This window comes from Pinus tabuliformis, chromosome 2_2 (genome assembly GCF_031772625.1).
Source record: "Pinus tabuliformis cultivar Carrire ecotype Pingquan chromosome 2_2, CPIR1, whole genome shotgun sequence".
Classification (NCBI taxonomy): Eukaryota; Viridiplantae; Streptophyta; class Pinopsida; order Pinales; family Pinaceae; genus Pinus; species Pinus tabuliformis.
This window is the reverse complement of record NC_142300.1, coordinates 766536878-766555081: the sequence shown is the minus strand read 5'-3', so window position 1 is coordinate 766555081 and position 18204 is coordinate 766536878. Positions and strand designations below refer to the sequence as shown.

Sequence of the window (18204 nt, the reverse complement as noted above, 5' to 3'; positions counted from 1 at the left end):
CATGTAAAAACACAAATAGATTTTTAATCAAGATACCTACATCTCAATTATAATACCCAGAAGAGTTAGAAGTAAATATACATTCGGTATATTATGCCCAATAAGAGTCACATATCACTAGGAAGAGGGGCATATGTTGGTATCATCGCACTAATCAGAGTCAAAGACATGATATCAACTCTCCATGTTAATGTCATCAGAAGGATCTTGTGCTACTACTCTTTAGATGATGAGGTCAAAGTGCTTTGGTCCTTCCATCATAAAAAGAGTCTTGAAAATGTCTCTTTATTGGAAGTTCCTTCCTATATTTTTTTTTTATTGAACGGGAGCAGCATGAATAAAGAAATGAAAATGGTTGATTCTTATCTGCTATGTACACAATGGTCTCCCATGGTCCAGATACGTTTTTGCAATTGTTGCATATAAAGCCGCTCCGAGGGGAAGCACTTCTTCATCTAAGAAAAAATAAGGAGAATGGAGTGAATGGATTGAGCCAATGCCCTCATTTCTCACACCAATTGAAAGTAAAGCTCCTGGTATTATCTGTGTATAAAACGCAAAATCTTCTGCTGCCATTACCGGATCCGCACAACACTTGACATTATGTGCCCCAAGCAAAATTTCTCCAACCTTTTTAACATGATTATGCAACTTTTCGTCGTTAACAGTAGGAGGATATTCAGGGTGTTCATATTCTTTAAAATCAACATATCCTGCGCAGCCATTTACAGCAGCCTGCTTCTCTACAATCTTCACAAAACTAAATTATATCAGATGCTATTTAGTGCTCCATTTTCTTATCCATCACATGGATAATTATAAAATAAAACATATCGTAGGCATATAAGATCAATGTTTGTCTTATCCTGCAAATAAGGAAACTTACCTCTTTGACTCTTTTTTTTTAGCTTTGCAAGCCCCTCAGATGAAAGGCTCCGTAACGTGCCTCCAAATCTGACCTTGTTTGGAATGATATTGAATCCTTTACCACCATCCATGAATGTTACTCCCACAACCTTCGTGGACAAGAAAAGTAAGACCGGCATCAGTAGTATACCTTTCACTGCTAAAATAATAAGTGTGTTGTACAGACAACAGATCAGTATTTTAGGGGATTGAGCAGCACGAGTCAGAATCTCTCAAAAACAATTCCATGCAAAGAATACTTCATAATATATAGCATATTTTTGTTTACAATTATCAACCTACATGTTGCAATTGTGGAAGAAATACCATATTCGGGTCACTTTACAAACTTTTGATGTTCTAGTAATCAAACCAAATAAAAAGGTTGAATCATCAGAGCTGGAGCATAGCAAGGAATATACTAGATTAACCATCGCAATTACAAATGAGGACCTTGCTTCCAATCTTGTCATAATCCAGCTCATGCTTTGAAAATGATTTCTATGCTTGTACTACAAAGAGGTATTTAGCCAAAACACAAATGAGAACGTTTGCTTCCAATCTTGTCATAATCCATCTCATGGTTTAAAAATTATTTCTATGTTTATTCTACAAAGAGCTATTTAGCCAAAACACAAATGAGGACAGTTGCTTCCAATCTTGTCATAATCCGTCTCATGGTTCAAAAATAATTTCTATGTTTGTACTACAAACTTACAAAGAGCTATTTAGCCATGAGACAAGATAGCAATATCAAAGGTCAAATAATATGCAAAAATCAAAACAGTTTCATTGTTTCCTTCAACTCGTTTATTCAAAAGTAGCTCGAGTGTTAGAACGTGTTCAATGTGGCAGAACTTATTACAAAACACAGCGGAAGCGTTAGAATGTATTTTGCATGTTTGGTTTGAGTAAAAATATACTCTCAATCAGTGATGTCACAAAGCTTAATCCATATTTGGCATGTGCTTTTTAAAGGGTAAAGAAGTTCTATGGTATTTAAGTGTAATACGAGCAAGACCTTTAAAAAAGTTGTTGAGATGAAATGGAAGAATCGCATGCTTTAATGATTTGCGGTGGAAATAGTAATAGTAGCAATCTATGGTACCAAAGGTTTAGGTATTTGAATTTTCATCGCCTTTCTTTATTGGCAGAGAGAAAAATGGTGATTAGGATGTGAGATATTGAGAAGACAGAAGACTTAATATTCCTAATGGAAATTTACAATAATAAACAAAGCAAACATAGTAGAAACATATACAAAAATTGACAGCACATCAAATGACCAGAAATCTCCATAAACTGCGCTGTTTTGAGCCATTTTATTAATATAATCGCTGAGTACAAAGGTGAAATCAGAAAGCATGCACCTGGGCTTGCTCAGGGCAAGCTAACAATATCCAAGTAATGAAATCAGCTTCTCTAACATGCAATGTGGTTGTCCCCAACGAACTCTGTGTTGTCCTAGTGAAAACTGCACTGCTGTCTGCAAATAATAATCGCTAGGGCCTCTTTTGATACTCAGAAAATTCTGAGAAATTGACCCCAGCATATCCACCAGTAACCCACAAGAACCCACGAAAGAATTTGGCAAAATGATGACCTCGGAATTTCGGCCCTAATTTCCCCTAGCTCCTCTAGCTGTTCGTTAAATTGGGACCCCTGTTTGACCCCTCAAATCTGCCCATAAAATTTTGCCAAATTATTTCTGAGGTCTTTGTCAAAAACCCAGAAAGGGTTTGTCCTAGTTTTGACGCTCCAAAATTGACCCCAAATGCTTGGCCTTCCTCCACAAGCAGAGGATGTAACCTGTAGCAAATGTTGCGTTTGCTGCTCTGCCAAAATGCTAGAAAAGGCCCCAAAACACTTCCCCGGACTCTACCTCAAGTTTTAGGCCCAAACTCCCTTCAATCCTCAACTCCCAAGTGTCTCCTCCAAGCACTACACAATCCCTGCGCTATTGCTAGTGTCTCCTCCACACAAACTCACACTCTCACTGCTAGAACAATCGGAAAAAGATGGAACTCCCTCATTGGGCTGGCACTCGAAGTCCACTGAAGCAAGGGTTGACATCTCCACTCGAAGACATTTGTGTGCTAAACAACACTTGCAGACTTGGCTTTTGCTCAAGCGTGCTATGTCAAAGACAAGTTTATGAATAGATAAATGAATGACCAAATGAGTGCCATTTTCTCTCTTTATAATTCGTGGCTCCTCCTTTCCTTGTGGTCCCTCCTCTCTCTCCTAATTCACACTCCCTTTTCTTTCCTCTCTCTTCTAAGAGTGTGACTTCCCTCCTTGGGTCAAATTTCTCTTTCTTGTGGTCCCCGCTTTCCACTAGAGCGACAATATTCTCTTTTCCTCCTAAGTCCCAGTGTTCGAATTGGGTCCTCTCCCCAAACTCATCTCTCATGCTGAAAATCAAAATTGGGGATATTACAGTCCTCCCCACCAAAAATTGTTTGTACTCAAGCAATATCTTAACCAACGCCTTCTATGTCTGTTGATCACCCCTATCACCATCAGTAATATTGAAGTCCCAGACATGTTTTTGAGTCACCCCAAGTCTCTCCACTATCCTTACATGAAAGAATCCCTCAATACCAGGATCCTAATCCATCTTGTCCCACCTGAAGCTCCCCTCGCTCCACTCACTATCCTGCCCGGTATAAGTACCAGAAGTCCCCTGTATACCATCAATGAGTAGGGGATCATGAAAATGTGGCACCATGCCCAACTCCTCGTGAAATTGTCCTACCACGTAGGCCATCCCATGCACTCCAGGAGTATACTCTCGAAGATACCACCTAATCACTACAGAGATAGCGTCTCGCTCACGTGAGCTTCTCCTGATATCATCTAGCTAGCCCACCTACCATGCTAATGAAGGCCCCCACGCCATCAGTGACTCGCTAAATCCCAATGGGAGATCTGTATGATCTCCCCCTATAGTAGCCAGCTCATCCCTAAAGGTTATTAAGTTGTGAAGAGCGGTGATGATCAAGTCCCCTATTAATCTCAAAGTGGTGCCACCATGCTGAAGTTGCGCTACCCCACCGTGTTCAGACTGTATTCTCCTCTCATGAGGCCTAGTGGCGAAGGATCTGTGGGAGCCAAGCTCATCCTACCCGAGCATCCCCATGATGCCAATATCTACCCCTCCACTGCCAATCTCGACCCTGAGCCATAACAAGATAAGTCTGCCTCGCCATGCCATGGAGGTCTCAGTGATCCCCCATGTGTCAAACCCAAAGTGAACTGGATCACCCTCTTGTTGATTTCTGGTAGCATTGGATGTGCTCTAAGCCTCAAAATTTGCAGGGAGGCTTGGACACATGTATTCCACAATACCTAAAAATCGTTTTGGGAAATTCCACTAGGAGACAGTTTTATTAAAATAATTAATTATTTTTAATGGAGGCCTAAGTCTAAACTTAGGGAGTTAAAATAATTAAAGGGTATTAATCTAACTATGGGTGAAACTTCTAGAAGAAGACGAGAATCAAGCCAAAATGATATGATCCATTGATTAGAATCTAATTTGGGTCATTGGTTCTCAACAAAAGGATTATAAGAAGAGGCTTGATGGGCATTTGGAAGATACATCAAGTGGAGATCAAAAGATCGAATTTTTGAAGCACAGCAGCTGTCGGGAGAGAAATTCAAAGTGATCTTTTGCAGTGAGGGGCAAGGATAGTATCCGGTGGGGAGTTTTCTTGAGCTGGAGAGTACATGACAGAGAGGGAAGAACAACGTCCAAAGACACTGACATTGGGCTACGCAGAGCCGACACAGTGGCAGCGTAGAGCCTGAAGGGAGATCGAATTCCTGTTGAGGAAATTGAGTTTCAGAAGTCGGGCCCTAGGGTGTGAGATCGGGAGGCTGAGAGCTGAAGTTTCCAACCAGCAAAGGGTCAGAAGGAAGAGCAACGCAGTCCTCAGCAGAGGTGACGCAGAGACTAGGTGGGGTTGACGCAGATCTACGCAGAGGCTGGCACATAAGGGAAGCAGAGGCTCACTTCCAACATATCAGAACCGGATCTTCCAGTGACAGGGTGAGATCATCTCACTATTTCGTTTTGTCTAGTTTCTCCTTGTATTGGATAGCCAGTTGGGTATCCAACGAATTGTACTCAGAATTACTACTGCATAATAATAAAATCCTCAGCTACTGCACCAGATTTCCTGCATTGGGTTTTTCTGGGGACATTTGTCCAAAAATAACTGTGTAAAATGTGTGTGATATTTATTTCTCTCCTGTGGTGTATTTAGTTTCTGCAGTTTTATTTTGTTGTAGGTTGTAGTGTATGTATTTCAGTATTTGTCGTAGAAAACTGCAAGTAACCTGTTCAATTAATTTAACAGGTAAGTGAAGTAAAATCAGTTTGCTGCAGTACGAATCGGGTAACCGATTTTTCACACCTCTGCCATGAGTCTGCTCATCATAATGGGGAGTAATTCACCTACCAACTGGGTCCCTAGATCCCCCAAACATACGGGGAGCTCATAACTCCCTCTCCTCATAGGATGTCGATGCATAGCGCTGCTATCTACTAGAACCCATCCGACCCTCATCTCTGACCCCTGTATGTATCCCCTGGGTCGACTCCAAGTATCAAGAGTATGAACCACGCATGAAAACTTGCCTTGCTCCTGCCAGACCACACAGAGAAATTCGTTATCCCAACTCCTGACAATACACCTGGACACTGTTCAAAGTTTGGGTACCCTCTTGAAGACGAAGTCTACCATCCACCATCCCTCAAGTGTGAGCTAAGGGGTGGAACATATGCTACCTTGGCTGTCAACCACGCCATCCCTAAGCATGTATCTGACAACTCGTGCACCTACCAAGGATCTCAACTAGAGAGTCTCCTCTCGACTCATGACACGCGGTGTCTCATCCAGTTGTCTAGGATGAGCCTCCCATGCCTTGCTGCCTGAATGGAGAGTGTTAAGGGGTAACAACCAAACACTTTGTGACTGTAAGAAACACTGGAGGATGATGGGCGGGTATGTCCCAAAGGGTATGATCAAAAGTCTGTCAGAATGCTCAAGAGTGATCCTACGGACGACACTCTCTCTGCCTCGGATCTGCTGATAACTCCCTCGAAGCCCTGTCTCCGCTAAACATGGTGTCCCCAAATGCTCAACAATGTCGCCATCGATCTTAGGTGAGTTGCATCTAATGGTACACCCAATGCCCCGATCCATAGGTCTCCATGGAGGCAACGCTCCAAGAATCTGTTGTGCTGCATCATGTGTCACCGCATGCCACCAAGTATCGATGTACTCCTAGACATGCCATTATAAGCCGCAACCTGTCCTCGTACACCACTAGATACCCCCGACTAAGGCTATACCATCCTGTACCGCCTCACATCCTGTCTGTGATAAGGCACCGCTCACTCCCCGCGTGTACTCAATGTGATGTAAGGCACTCCTACTCCACAACGTGATCCGACACACTATAGTACACCACCATGCATCTCCATGTCCACCTGTAGTCCACGGCTCAATACTAGATGCTCTCGCACATCCCTGGATGTGATGGCCTAGAGGTGTTTATCTACGTGTCAGCTCACTCCTGATCGGTATCATCACCTCCACCATCGCATCACTATACCTACCGATGAATGGATCTTCACTCCAAATCCCCCTTGAGGGATCCAAGAAGTGAATCTCCCTATGTGTCAACAATGATGCTACGACTGCATTGCTCCTCTGTGTCCTCTGTACCCCACACAAATGTGAAGAGTCCCCAACTCGATACAAGGCACCATCCAGTGGCCTGCTAATGCCATCTCCTCTAACAAACTTCGGCCAAAGTATGTTGATCACCCCGTGATCCCGTGTACAAACGTCATACCAAGACAACCAAAGGAGTCTGTCCATAAATTGGTTGGCCACTGGTGCTAACCGAGACTCCCCTAGCGAATGTGCACACTCAACTGCTAGGTCAACTGTACCATCCAGGTTGTAGCCAACCAGCATACCTGGGAAATGATAGGTATTCCCACCCGGAAGCCAAGGTCAATCTGTGCTACCGGTATCCCCAGTGCCTGGAAGCTCCTGCTAAGCTAGACCCAGGTCCACCACCATCTCCATAGCCCACTCCACAAGGTACCAATTCAGAATCTCTCGACATCCAACCCCAAGAGAGGGATCGAATGCACGAACTCCTACACATAGAACAACCCCAACATGCGGATGCTGCACCCTGTGCAACTCCGATCGTCTCATCCTACTACCCAAGTCAACACATGAGATCTAACTAGGTAGCTCTGTTTCTCTCTCTCTAATGGGAAAAGGTGACCCCACTGTGCTGCTAACCTAGTCACCCACTCTGGTACATTTAGACAACTCCATCTTTCTCAATCCAATGCGTAGGGATGGGCTGATAATGCTGTAGATCATGTCAATGCACCTCTGAAGTGAACTATGTTGAAATCCCAACGTGTGGTCTCTATGCTGCCCCTCATCAATGGCTAGCCCAAAGGATGGTTGCACATCCTCCTCCATCATGGGCTCGACATGAGCCTCCAACTGCTCCTCCATAGACAACCCAACATGCAAGACATGCTCACTAGTCAGCTGTAGGTGACTGTCGTCCGACAACTCTGTCATAGATCTGGATGCCCCTGTACCTATTGGCTCCTCATCAACAGTGGAGATGTCTCCTGACACCTCATCAACCTGTGGTGTGCTACTATCACCTGAGAACTCGGTCACAACCTGGGATACCTCAACAACAGATGGCATCTCATCAACGGGTGTATGCTCAACTGTCTCCTTGCCAGCCATGGCTCCTTGAACTGCTCTCTCGTCTTGTTCCTTAATCCTCCTCATCATCTGAACAAAATTCCACTAAACCTACATTGGTTTGTGCATACCTCTTAGTTCACAGAACTCCCAAAAAGAGAGGGACGCCTGAATGCCATATGCCCTCCAGTTTGCTCCCAACAACTCCACATCAATTGCAATCATGTATGAATTCCCAATTGCGGAATGAATAAACTTCTCCACCACATCAATCATCATTTGTTGCATCCTAATCACCTTATTCAGGGTTACCATCATGTTGTTTGATTCTAACCTTTTATTATGATCTTGTCATAGAACAAAGGGTTTCCCACAGGTTGAGCCAAGATTATGGCTCTGATACCACTATAATATTCCTAATGAAAATTTACAATCATAAACAAAGCAAGCATAGTAGAAACATATACAAAAATTTACAGCACATCAAACGACTAGAAATCTCTATAAACTACGCTGTGCTGAGCCATTTTATTAATATAATTGTTGAGTACAAAGGTAAAATCAGAAAGCATGCACCTGGGCTTGCTCAAGGCAAGCTAACAATATCCAGGTGATGAAATCAGCTGCTCTAACATGCAATGTGGTTGTCCCCAACAAACTTTGCATTGTCCCAGTGAAAATTGCATTGCTGGCTGCAAATAATAGTCGCTAAGGCCTCCTCTGGTGCTCAGAGAATTTTGGAAGTTAACCTCGGCCTATCCACCAATAACCCACAAAATCCCACGATGGAATTTGGCCAAATGTTGACCTCGGAATTTCGGCCCTAATTTCCCCTAGCTCCTCTAGTTGTTGGCTAAATTGGGACCCTTGTTTGACCCCTCAAATCTGCCCAGAAAATTCTGCCAAATTATTTATGAGGTCCTTGTCAAAAACCCAGAAAGGGTTTGTCCTAGTTTTGACGCTCCAAAGTTGACCCCAAATGCTTGACCCTCCTCCACAAGCAGAAGATGTAACCTATAGCAAATGTTGCGTTTGCTGCTTCGCCAAAATGTTGGAAAGGGCCCCAAAACACTTCTCCGGACTCCACCTCAAGTTTTAGGTCCAAGCTCCCTTCACTCCTCAACTCCCAAGTGTGTCTCTTCCAAGCACTACACAGTCCTTACGCTGCTGCTAGTGTCTCCTCCACACAAACTCACACTCCCATTGTTGGAACAATCGGAAAAGCATGGAATTCCCTCCTTGGAATGGCACTCGAAGTCCGTTGAAGAATGTGTAACTAGGTTCGGTTTTCATAAGTATGAAATGTATTCTTGTAAATAATAAAATGAAAATAAATTATTATTGGAGCATGGGTTTCATGCTCAAGTTCTTTTATTTTATAGGTCAAGCACCCATTGAGTGCTTCCAGGTTAAAGAGTCATTGTCATATATTGAAGACCCTATGGGCTCGTTGTATCTTGTAAAGAAAAATTATTTTGTTTTTAAAGTGTCGAAATACCTCCAAGATCGAGTCGACCTATATATAGAGAGGAACTCGTCCTCCATTAGACACATTCACTCATCTCATTCTATGCGAAGAAGAGGAAGAGAGGAAGTCGAAGAAGAGGAAGTCAAAGAAGTCGAAGTGCTTGAGCTAGATCTCTCTCTTTCGAGAAGGTGAAAGTTAGGGTTTCTGCGTTGGAATTATCTTTTGGTTCGATCTTGGAAGAAGAAGAGAAGGAAAGGCAAGCAAAGGTCTCTTAGGTTGAAACATTTGCCCTAAGACTCAAGCGAAGGGAGGAGAAGGCTATTCAAGTAAGATCGAAGTCTCCAAGAGAAGCAACAACAGTTGCAACAGTTGTCATGAGCTAGAATTTCGGATCTACAGTGGGAGGTCGAAGTCACTAGGTCATGGTATTCGTTAATTGAAGAATCTATAAGAGAAAAGATTTATTGGTTTTCCCCTCAAGAGGAGGGGTTTTGGCCCTAGCTTGCAGCCTATATACTGTGTCAATGTTCTTATTTTTTGGTAGTTGTTTAATGTATCACACACTGTAATAATAAGGAACAAAGCAAGTAAAAAGGTAACACAAACAGTTATCAAGTTAAGAGAATTAACCTACTTACTGCCCTACTGAATTCTCAACATGGTATCAGAGTTAAGGTCATCTAAGGGCATCATGAAGATCTCCTCTACAGTGACGAAGTTCATCAAGAAGATTGCAAGCCATCTCAAGAAAGGCATTAAGGAAGCATAGAATTTCTTATTCTCTACAAACAAGGTATCAATCAAAGAAAGGGATGAAGGTCTCTTCTCGACTCTCTCTGGTACATTTCAAGATGAAGACGTTTGGGTAATTGATAGTGGTGCATCAAGACACATGACTGGCCACTCCAACCAATTGAAGACCTTATCAAAAGGAAAATTTACTTATTCAGTGGAACTTGGAGATAACAAGAGCTATCTTGTGAAAGGCATTGGATCAACCTCCATAAAGCTAGAAGATGGAAGCAACATACACCTCAACAACATTCTATTTGTTCCAGGTTTGCATAAGAATTTACTTTCTATTTCAATTCTAGAAGATAAGGGTGATAAAATAGCCTTCATTGGTGGAAAGGTTGTTGTCTGAGGAAAAGACTCAAATATAAATCAAGCTAAGGTCATTGCCATCCGAGAAGGAAGACTCTACAGATTAATATCTCCGGTGGCCCAAGCCCTAGTTCACATTGAAATTAGCCCATGCGAACTTTGGCATCGAAGATTTGGTCATCTACATTTCAAAGTCCTTCCAACTCTAAGCTCCATAGCAGATGGAATTCCTAATTTGAAAGAAGATCATGAAGGTGTTTACAAGGGATGTGCATTGGATAAGTATACCAAGAGACCATTTGGAAGCAGTGCTTCACTGCTAATTTTAGGTATGTTCTATGCTTAGAGCAATTTATTTCAATTTTCACAGTTAGCTCAATATCTTTTCCAAATTAGCAATCACATCAGCATTAAAGTAAAATGCAGATAGAACATAAACATAAATCGCAAAAGACAAGCCAAGACAAGAGGACACAAGATGTGGCGCTAGCGAGGGACAAACCCCAATGTGGGGAAACCCTCGGTCAATTTTTCTTATATGTTCTTCAATAGTTCAGCAGAGAGAGAGTACATTTACAACTGAAATCAACACTTAGACTTTCTAGATAAGAGAATAGATCATCCCTACATCAGATCAGTTGAAGACATGTTGCTTCAAGTGATTCTCCAAGGTGACTCCTTCACCTATCATTGTGATGCATCTCGTCATCATGTTGCACCTCATCGTGTTGCACCATGTTGCATCCATCATCACATTGCTAGACCTCATGACCATGTTGTACACATCAGACTGTTGCACCTTATGTTGCCACTGTTGTCCCATGTACCATATCACTGTCCCACTATTAGTGACATTGCCATTCCAGGTTTGCCATACTATTGTCCCATTTGCTTGCTCCATCAAGCTTCATTGTTGTCCCAAGTACCATTGCTGCACTTTGTTGCACCATGTACTAGCTATCCCATTTAGACATGTTGTACCTTGCTGCCCCATGTACTCGCTGTCCATCTAGACATGATGTACCTTCTGGATTTAAGACTTCTGTGGTTAATATCTTCTTTAGAAACTGGAGAACCCACAATAAAAACAATTATTTCTGTCAACGTTTCAAATCCCAACAGGGATCCATCATCAGGACGACTATTGAGTGTTCTTCACCCTAAATTTTTCGAGTAAAATGATTTCACTCCATGTATCCCCTCGGCATAGGGAAATGATTCTGGATTTAAGACTTCTGTGGTTAATATCTTCACAAAAGTCTTAAATCCAGAATCATTTCCCTATGCCGAGGGGATACATGGAGTTTAATCATTTTACTCAAAAAATTTAGGGTGAAGAACACTCAATAATTGTCCTGATGATGGATCCCTGTTGGGATTTGAAACGTTGACAGAAATAATGGTTTTTATTGTGGGTTCTTCTAAAGAAGATATTAACCAGAAAAGTCTTAAATCCAGAATCATTTCCCTATGCGGAGGGGATACATGGAATGAAATCATTTTACTCGAAAAATTTAGGGTGAAGAACACTCAATAGTTGTCCTGATGATGGATCCCTGTTGGGATTTGAAACATTGACAGAAATGATGTACCTTGCTGCTCCATGTACTAGTTGTCCCATCTAGACATGATGTACCTTGTTGCTCTATGCACTAGCTGTCCCATCTAGACATGTTGTACCTTGCTGCTCCATGCACTAGTTGTCCCAACTAGACATGTTGTACCTTGCTGCTCCATGTACTGTTTCATGTACTTGCTGTCCATGTATTGCATCATGTATAGCTATACTACTGTCCCACTGTAACACCTACAACACACATAGATTTCCACGCTGTCACCTACAACACACATAGGGTCCTTCTTACGTGGCTAGGTCTCCTTTTCTAGTTGCGTATAGGTCTCCTCAATTGCTCAATTGCTATGAATCTGACCTCTCTTTACTGCGGACTTAGGCATCCTTTATAGGTTTCCTTTAACTGTGGATTTAGGCCTTCTTTATAGGCCTCTTTTAACTACGGATTTAGGCCTTCTTTAACTGTGGCCAGACCTCTACCTTAACTGCTGCTAGAGCTCTCCTCCATCTGCGGTTGAGTCTCCTTTCCACCTGCAGCTAGGGCTTCTATCATGACTGTGGCTAGGACTAGTTTGTGGTTCCATTTAGATCTACGGCTAGGGCTAGGTCTCTTCTTTAGGACAACAACTTAGGTCTCTTCTAGACTAGCGTTGAGGGCAGTTTAGAACTTCTCCTTGCTGCGCTATAATAGTCTCCTCCATGATTGCGTTAAGGTTGATTAGGACTTCTTCATTAGGGCAACGTAGAGCCTAGGGTACTCCCTCTAGATAGCGTAGAACCTTTCTCCATTAAGGCAGCGCTATCCCTTAGGATCTCTCCTCCTACTAAAACCTAAAGACAAGTAGAGAGGAAGAGATCCCAAGTGAGCGTGTCCAAACGACTTTCAAGGCACCTCTATTTATACTAAAACGTTGAGCAAATGTGGGGTTTATTTGGTCACTGGCCGAGCTTGATGAATTGTCCCATAACACAAATAAATTCATATCTCCATGAATACTTATCGGAATTAGATGATATTTAGATCAATCGTACACCTCTCGATGAGAGGGATCCAAGAAAACTATCAGCTTCCATTAATAAGATGACCCACATGGAGTTTGGCCCTAGTTGCCAATTTTAACACTCCCTCTCAACCAGGGAGAACCCCATCTGCTAATCCATATGTTCGACTATACTATCTCTGCCATCAGTGCCCTGCACTGCTCTGCTGAACCATGAAGAAGAAGAATTGGTCGACAATGTCTCATACCATTCTCTACTGACCCGAAGTCAGTTTTATTGATCCCAGATCAATATCACAAGACTGTCTCAAACCACTCATATTGATCCCAGATCAATGGAGGTCATCCTAGCATAGGGAGTACGGTAGATACAAAGATGCGTCCATCGATAGTACTGCTATGGTTTCTAACCCCATTTCCCTGCTCATTGATCAGATGAGAGGTACTTTTCGTGAGTCCCAGACTACATGGGTAGGATGTCTCGACAGGAGAACTAATCATCTTGTCCCTAGGTTGCCTCGGGGTATCACAGGGGAAGGTTGAGCCATTCACCCTGTACACAGTGCACCATTAGGGGAGGGTGAGTCGCCCTATGGTTGCATGTTGCTCCAGTAGTACCCCAAGCCCCCCAGAGCTCCCAGAGCTCAATGCATGCAACATGCAGGACCCTCATAAGAGGGTCTCTCAACGACTCCAAGTCGTTCGGGAAAATCACAAATTTGACCTTTCCCTAGGGCTTTGACAGAATGTCTCCAACCTGTACATCAGTCTCAATGCGATGGAGCCTCCTCGCTCATCGACATACCATATCCCTGATAACGTAGTATCTGATGTCTATCTGCTAGAGCAATCATAGAATACGAGATTCCTCAACAATCGAATCCCCCCTGGTTGACATAGAAGATCACGGAGGTATCCATCATGTGTACAAACAACTCACTGAAGAGCTTCCACAACCAGGCAACTTCATACGAGATCATACTTGTAGCTATGTATTCGGTCTCGGTGGTGCTTATAGCAACCGACTATTGCTTCCTGTTCATCCAAGATGTCGAGCAGAACCCAAAGAAAACCAACACTCAGAAGTGCTCTTGCACAATGCATGCCTAATCAGCATCAGAATAATCATGCAGCTTTATATTTCTGGCAGTGTATCTCAATCCATGAGAGATTGTGCCCCGAAGATATATGAGAAGATTCTTGGCACCAATCAAGTGTAGCTCAACCATATATGAGCTCACCATGCTAACTGCAAAACATATATCCAAACGGAAGTTCTCCAAGAACATCAATGCATATGAGTTTATGAAACTCGGAGGCATTTCCCAAATTTGGTCTGGCATCACCACAATATAATTTCTGAAAGTTCAGATCCTCGAGGTAGTCACGGGCTTTCAGTTTACCATTCCACATTCGAAATCCAACTCCCTCTTACTTCTGCAAATGATAGGGTCTGCACCTGTCAGAAATAGGTTGTCTTCAGAAGGTGCCAGTATGAGAGGTCTATCATCCACAACCTTCAAGTAATGGTTTGGATCGACTTCACTCCTAGTGAATCTCAGCTTCATCAGACAGCTATCAATCCTCTCATACTACGCCCGGGGTGTTTTGCTTCAAGCCATAGAGGGCTTTCTTCTACCTGCATACATGAGATTCTCGATCATGAATCTCAAACCCCTCGGGTTGTTCCCAACTTGTGGACTTGCTACATGAGGGGAATGTTTCCCTTGTAAGATTTTCCTTCGATACATCTCAGACATGTACCTTCATTCTCTTTTTGAATTCGGGCATCCCTGTCACCATCCGACTCACATCGGGTAGGGCCCCATAATAAGTAGACCTCCGGTGCTATAGATGAGATGTGTCAGCTAACATGGTCCCCAATGGACCATCCTGCAACTTGATACAAATTTCCAACCCTGGACCCATGAGTAAAAGCATCAATGAAAATTCCATTTTCAAATACGTACCTTTCCATCGATGAATGCCACCTTAAAACCTTTGACTTCCATTGCCGAAATGGACACCAGGTTCTTCTTGCTATCAGGTACATAAAAGAGATTCTGTAAATGAATCGAGTTACCCTCATTTAATTGAGGGCTAACATTTCCTACACCCTTTCCAGGATAGGTGGCATCAGCTCCAAGTATAATCCCACGGTTGTTTCCATCTCTTACCAAATTCGAGAGAGCACCTTTCTATCCGATGAAGTGCCTTGAAGCACTATAATCAATAAGCCAGATTCCCACAGAATCTGAAGGAGATGGCCAATACAAGATAACACTTCTTTATCTTATCATAAACAACATTTGATTCTTCATACCTGGGGTTCCTTGCTTTCTCTGAAGAGTCGGCCATTTCCTTGATGACCTGCATTATCTGTCATTCCTCTGATCATTGAAGATGTCCCTGAAATGATTGTTATCATCATCAAGTGATGTGTTCCGGGCCTTCGGCCATTCGGACACTCCTTCACATAATGGCTGAACTTATTACAAACAAGGCATCTGCCTTTCTTTCCATCCTTAGATCCAGACTTCCCATTGAAGTGATATGTAGGCCATCAGAAACTTCTACTGCGCCATTCTGATAATATTCTCTGCTTCGATTTCACCCTTGGTGAATTAGAAGAGGGATGAGGAATTCATTGATCCTTTTGTCCTTTCCCAACTGTCTTCGGTGATTGCTCTTTCACTCTTGCTTGGACTTTGTCTTCACCTCAGCTCTTATACCATGTTAATTTTAGGTATGTTCTATGCTTAGAGCAATTTATTTCAATTTTCACAGTTAGCTCAATATCTTTTCCATATTAGCAATCACATCAGCATTAAAATAAACTGCAGATAGAACATAAACATAAATCGTAGAAGACAAGCCAAGACAAGAGGACACAAGATGTGGCAGTAGCCAGGGACAAACCCCAATGTCGGGAAACCCTTGATCAATTCTTCTTATATGTTCTTCAATAGTTCAGCAGAGAGAGAGAGAGAGAGAGAGAGTACATTTACAACCGAAGTTAACACTTAGAATTTCTAGATAAGAGAATAGATCATCTCTACAAGAGATCAGTTGAAGACATGCTACTTTAACTGATTCTCCAAGGTGACTTGTTCACCTATCATTGTGTTGCATCTCGTCATCATGCTACACCTTACCGTGAGCACCATGTTGCACACATCATCACATTGTTGGACCTCATGAACATGTTGTACACATCATCACATTGTTGGACCTCATGACCATGTTGTACACATCATACTACTGCACCTTATGCTGCCACTGTTGTCCCACTATTAGTGACATTGCCATTCCATGTTTTCCATACTGTTGTCCCATTTGCTTGCTCCATCAAGCTTCATTGTTGTCCCAAGTACCATTGCTGCACTTTGCTGCACCATGTACTAGTTGTCCCATTTAGACATGTTGTACCTTGTTGCTCCATGTACTAGTTGTCCCATCTAGACATGATGTACCTTGTTGCTCCATGTACTAGCTGTCCCATCTAGACATGTTGTACCTTGCTGCTCCATGCACTAGCTATCCCATCTAGACATGATGTACCTTGCTGCTCCATGCACTAGTTGTCCCAACTAGACATGTTGTACCTTGCTGCTCCATGTACTATTTCATGTACTTGATGTCCATGTATTGCATCATGTACAGCTATACTGTTGTCCCACTGTAACACCTACAGCACACATAGATTTCCATGTTGTCACCTACAACACATAGATTTCCATGTTGTCACCTACAGCACACATAGGGTCCTTACGTGGCTAGGTCTCCTTTTCTAGCTACATATAGGTCTCCTCAATTGCTATGAATCTAGCCTCTCTTTATTGCAGACTTAGGCCTCCTCTAACTGCGGATTTAGGCCTCCTTTATAGGCTTCCTTTAATTGCGGATTTAGGCCTCTTTTAACTGCAGATTTAGGCCTTCTTTAACTGCGGCCAGACCTCTACCTTAACTGCTGCTAGAGCTCTCCTCCATCTGCGGCTGAGTCTCCTTTCCACCTGCAGCTAGGGCTTTTATCATGACTGCGGCTAGGGCTAGTTTGTGGCTCCATTTAGATCTGCGGCTAGGGCTAGGTCTCTTCTTTAGGACAACAGCTTAGGTCTCTTCTAGACCAGCATTGAGGGCAGTTTAGAACTTCTCCTTGCTGCACTATAGTAGTCTCCTCCATGACTGCGTTAAGGCTGATTAGGGCTTCTTCATTAGGGCAGTGTAGAGCCTAGGGCACTCCCTCTAGATAGCGTAGAACCTTTCTCCATTAGGGCAACGTTATCCCTTAGGATCTCTCCTCCTACTAAAACCCAAAGACAAGTAGAGAGGAAGAGATCCCAAGTGAGTGTGTCCAAATGACTTTCAAGGCACCTCTATTTATACTAAAACATTGAGCAAATGTGGGGTTTATTTGGTTGTTGGCCGAGCTTGACAAATTGTCCCATAACACAAATAAATTCATATCTCCATGAATACTTATCGGAATTGGATGATCTTTAGATCAATCCTACACCTCTCGATGAGAGGGATCCAAGAAAAATATCAGTTGCCATTGATAAGATGACCCACATGGAGTTTGGCCCTAGTTTCCAATTTTAACATTCACGCCCAAAAGAAATCTTGGATCTCATTCATTTCGATTTATGTGGTCCTATGACTCCTAAATCTCTTGGAGGAAATCTATATTTATGTCACATTTATAGATGACCATTCAAGAAAGACCTGGGTTCACTTAATGAAAACCAAGGACAAAGTAATCACAAAATTTCAAGAATTCAAAGTTGAAGTGGAGAACCTTACAGAAAGGAGAATCAAGATACTAAGATCTGATAATGGAAGAGAATATACATCCAAAGAGATTATAGCATTCTGTAAGGAATTTGGGATTAAGAGGGAGCTGCTAGTCCCATATAATACTGAACAAAATGGAGTTGCAGAAAGAAAGAATAGATCCATTGAAGAAAGTGTAAAGGCAATGTTACACGATTAGGATCTACCTATGTTTATGTGGGGAGGAGCCATGAAGACAACTGTCTACATTCAAAATCTAAGTCCCCACAAATCTCTAAACAACAAAACTCCGGAAGAAGTGTTCACTAGAAAGAAGCCATATGTAGATCATCTCCAAATCTTCAGGTGTCCTATATATATCCATATTCCAAAGGACAAAAGAAAGAAGATGGACCATTCAGGTATGAAGGGTATATTTGTGGGGTATAGCGACTCATCAAAAGCTTATTGGATCTACATGATGTGAAAATTCCTTCACTGAAGGAACCTCTACAGCAGCAAATCTGAATCTACTTCACCTACTTCATTTTTAAATTACATTCATCAAGTTATTCTTCTGAATACTGAAGTAAATTACTTTTGCAGCCTACGCTAATT

General features: G+C 42.5%; 1 protein-coding gene across 1 annotated transcript in view; it reads right to left on the bottom strand.

The window, feature by feature from the left end:
• Positions 1 to 216: 216 nt before the first annotated feature.
• Positions 217 to 18204, bottom strand: part of LOC149194942 (IAA-amino acid hydrolase ILR1-like 7) — a 92320-nt gene continuing 74332 nt past the window's right edge. Inside the window, 3 exon segments of the mRNA XM_089405187.1 lie at positions 217 to 750; positions 887 to 904; positions 906 to 1016. Coding sequence (XP_089261313.1) covers positions 370 to 750; positions 887 to 904; positions 906 to 1016 — 510 coding nt within the window. The 3' untranslated portion in view covers positions 217 to 369.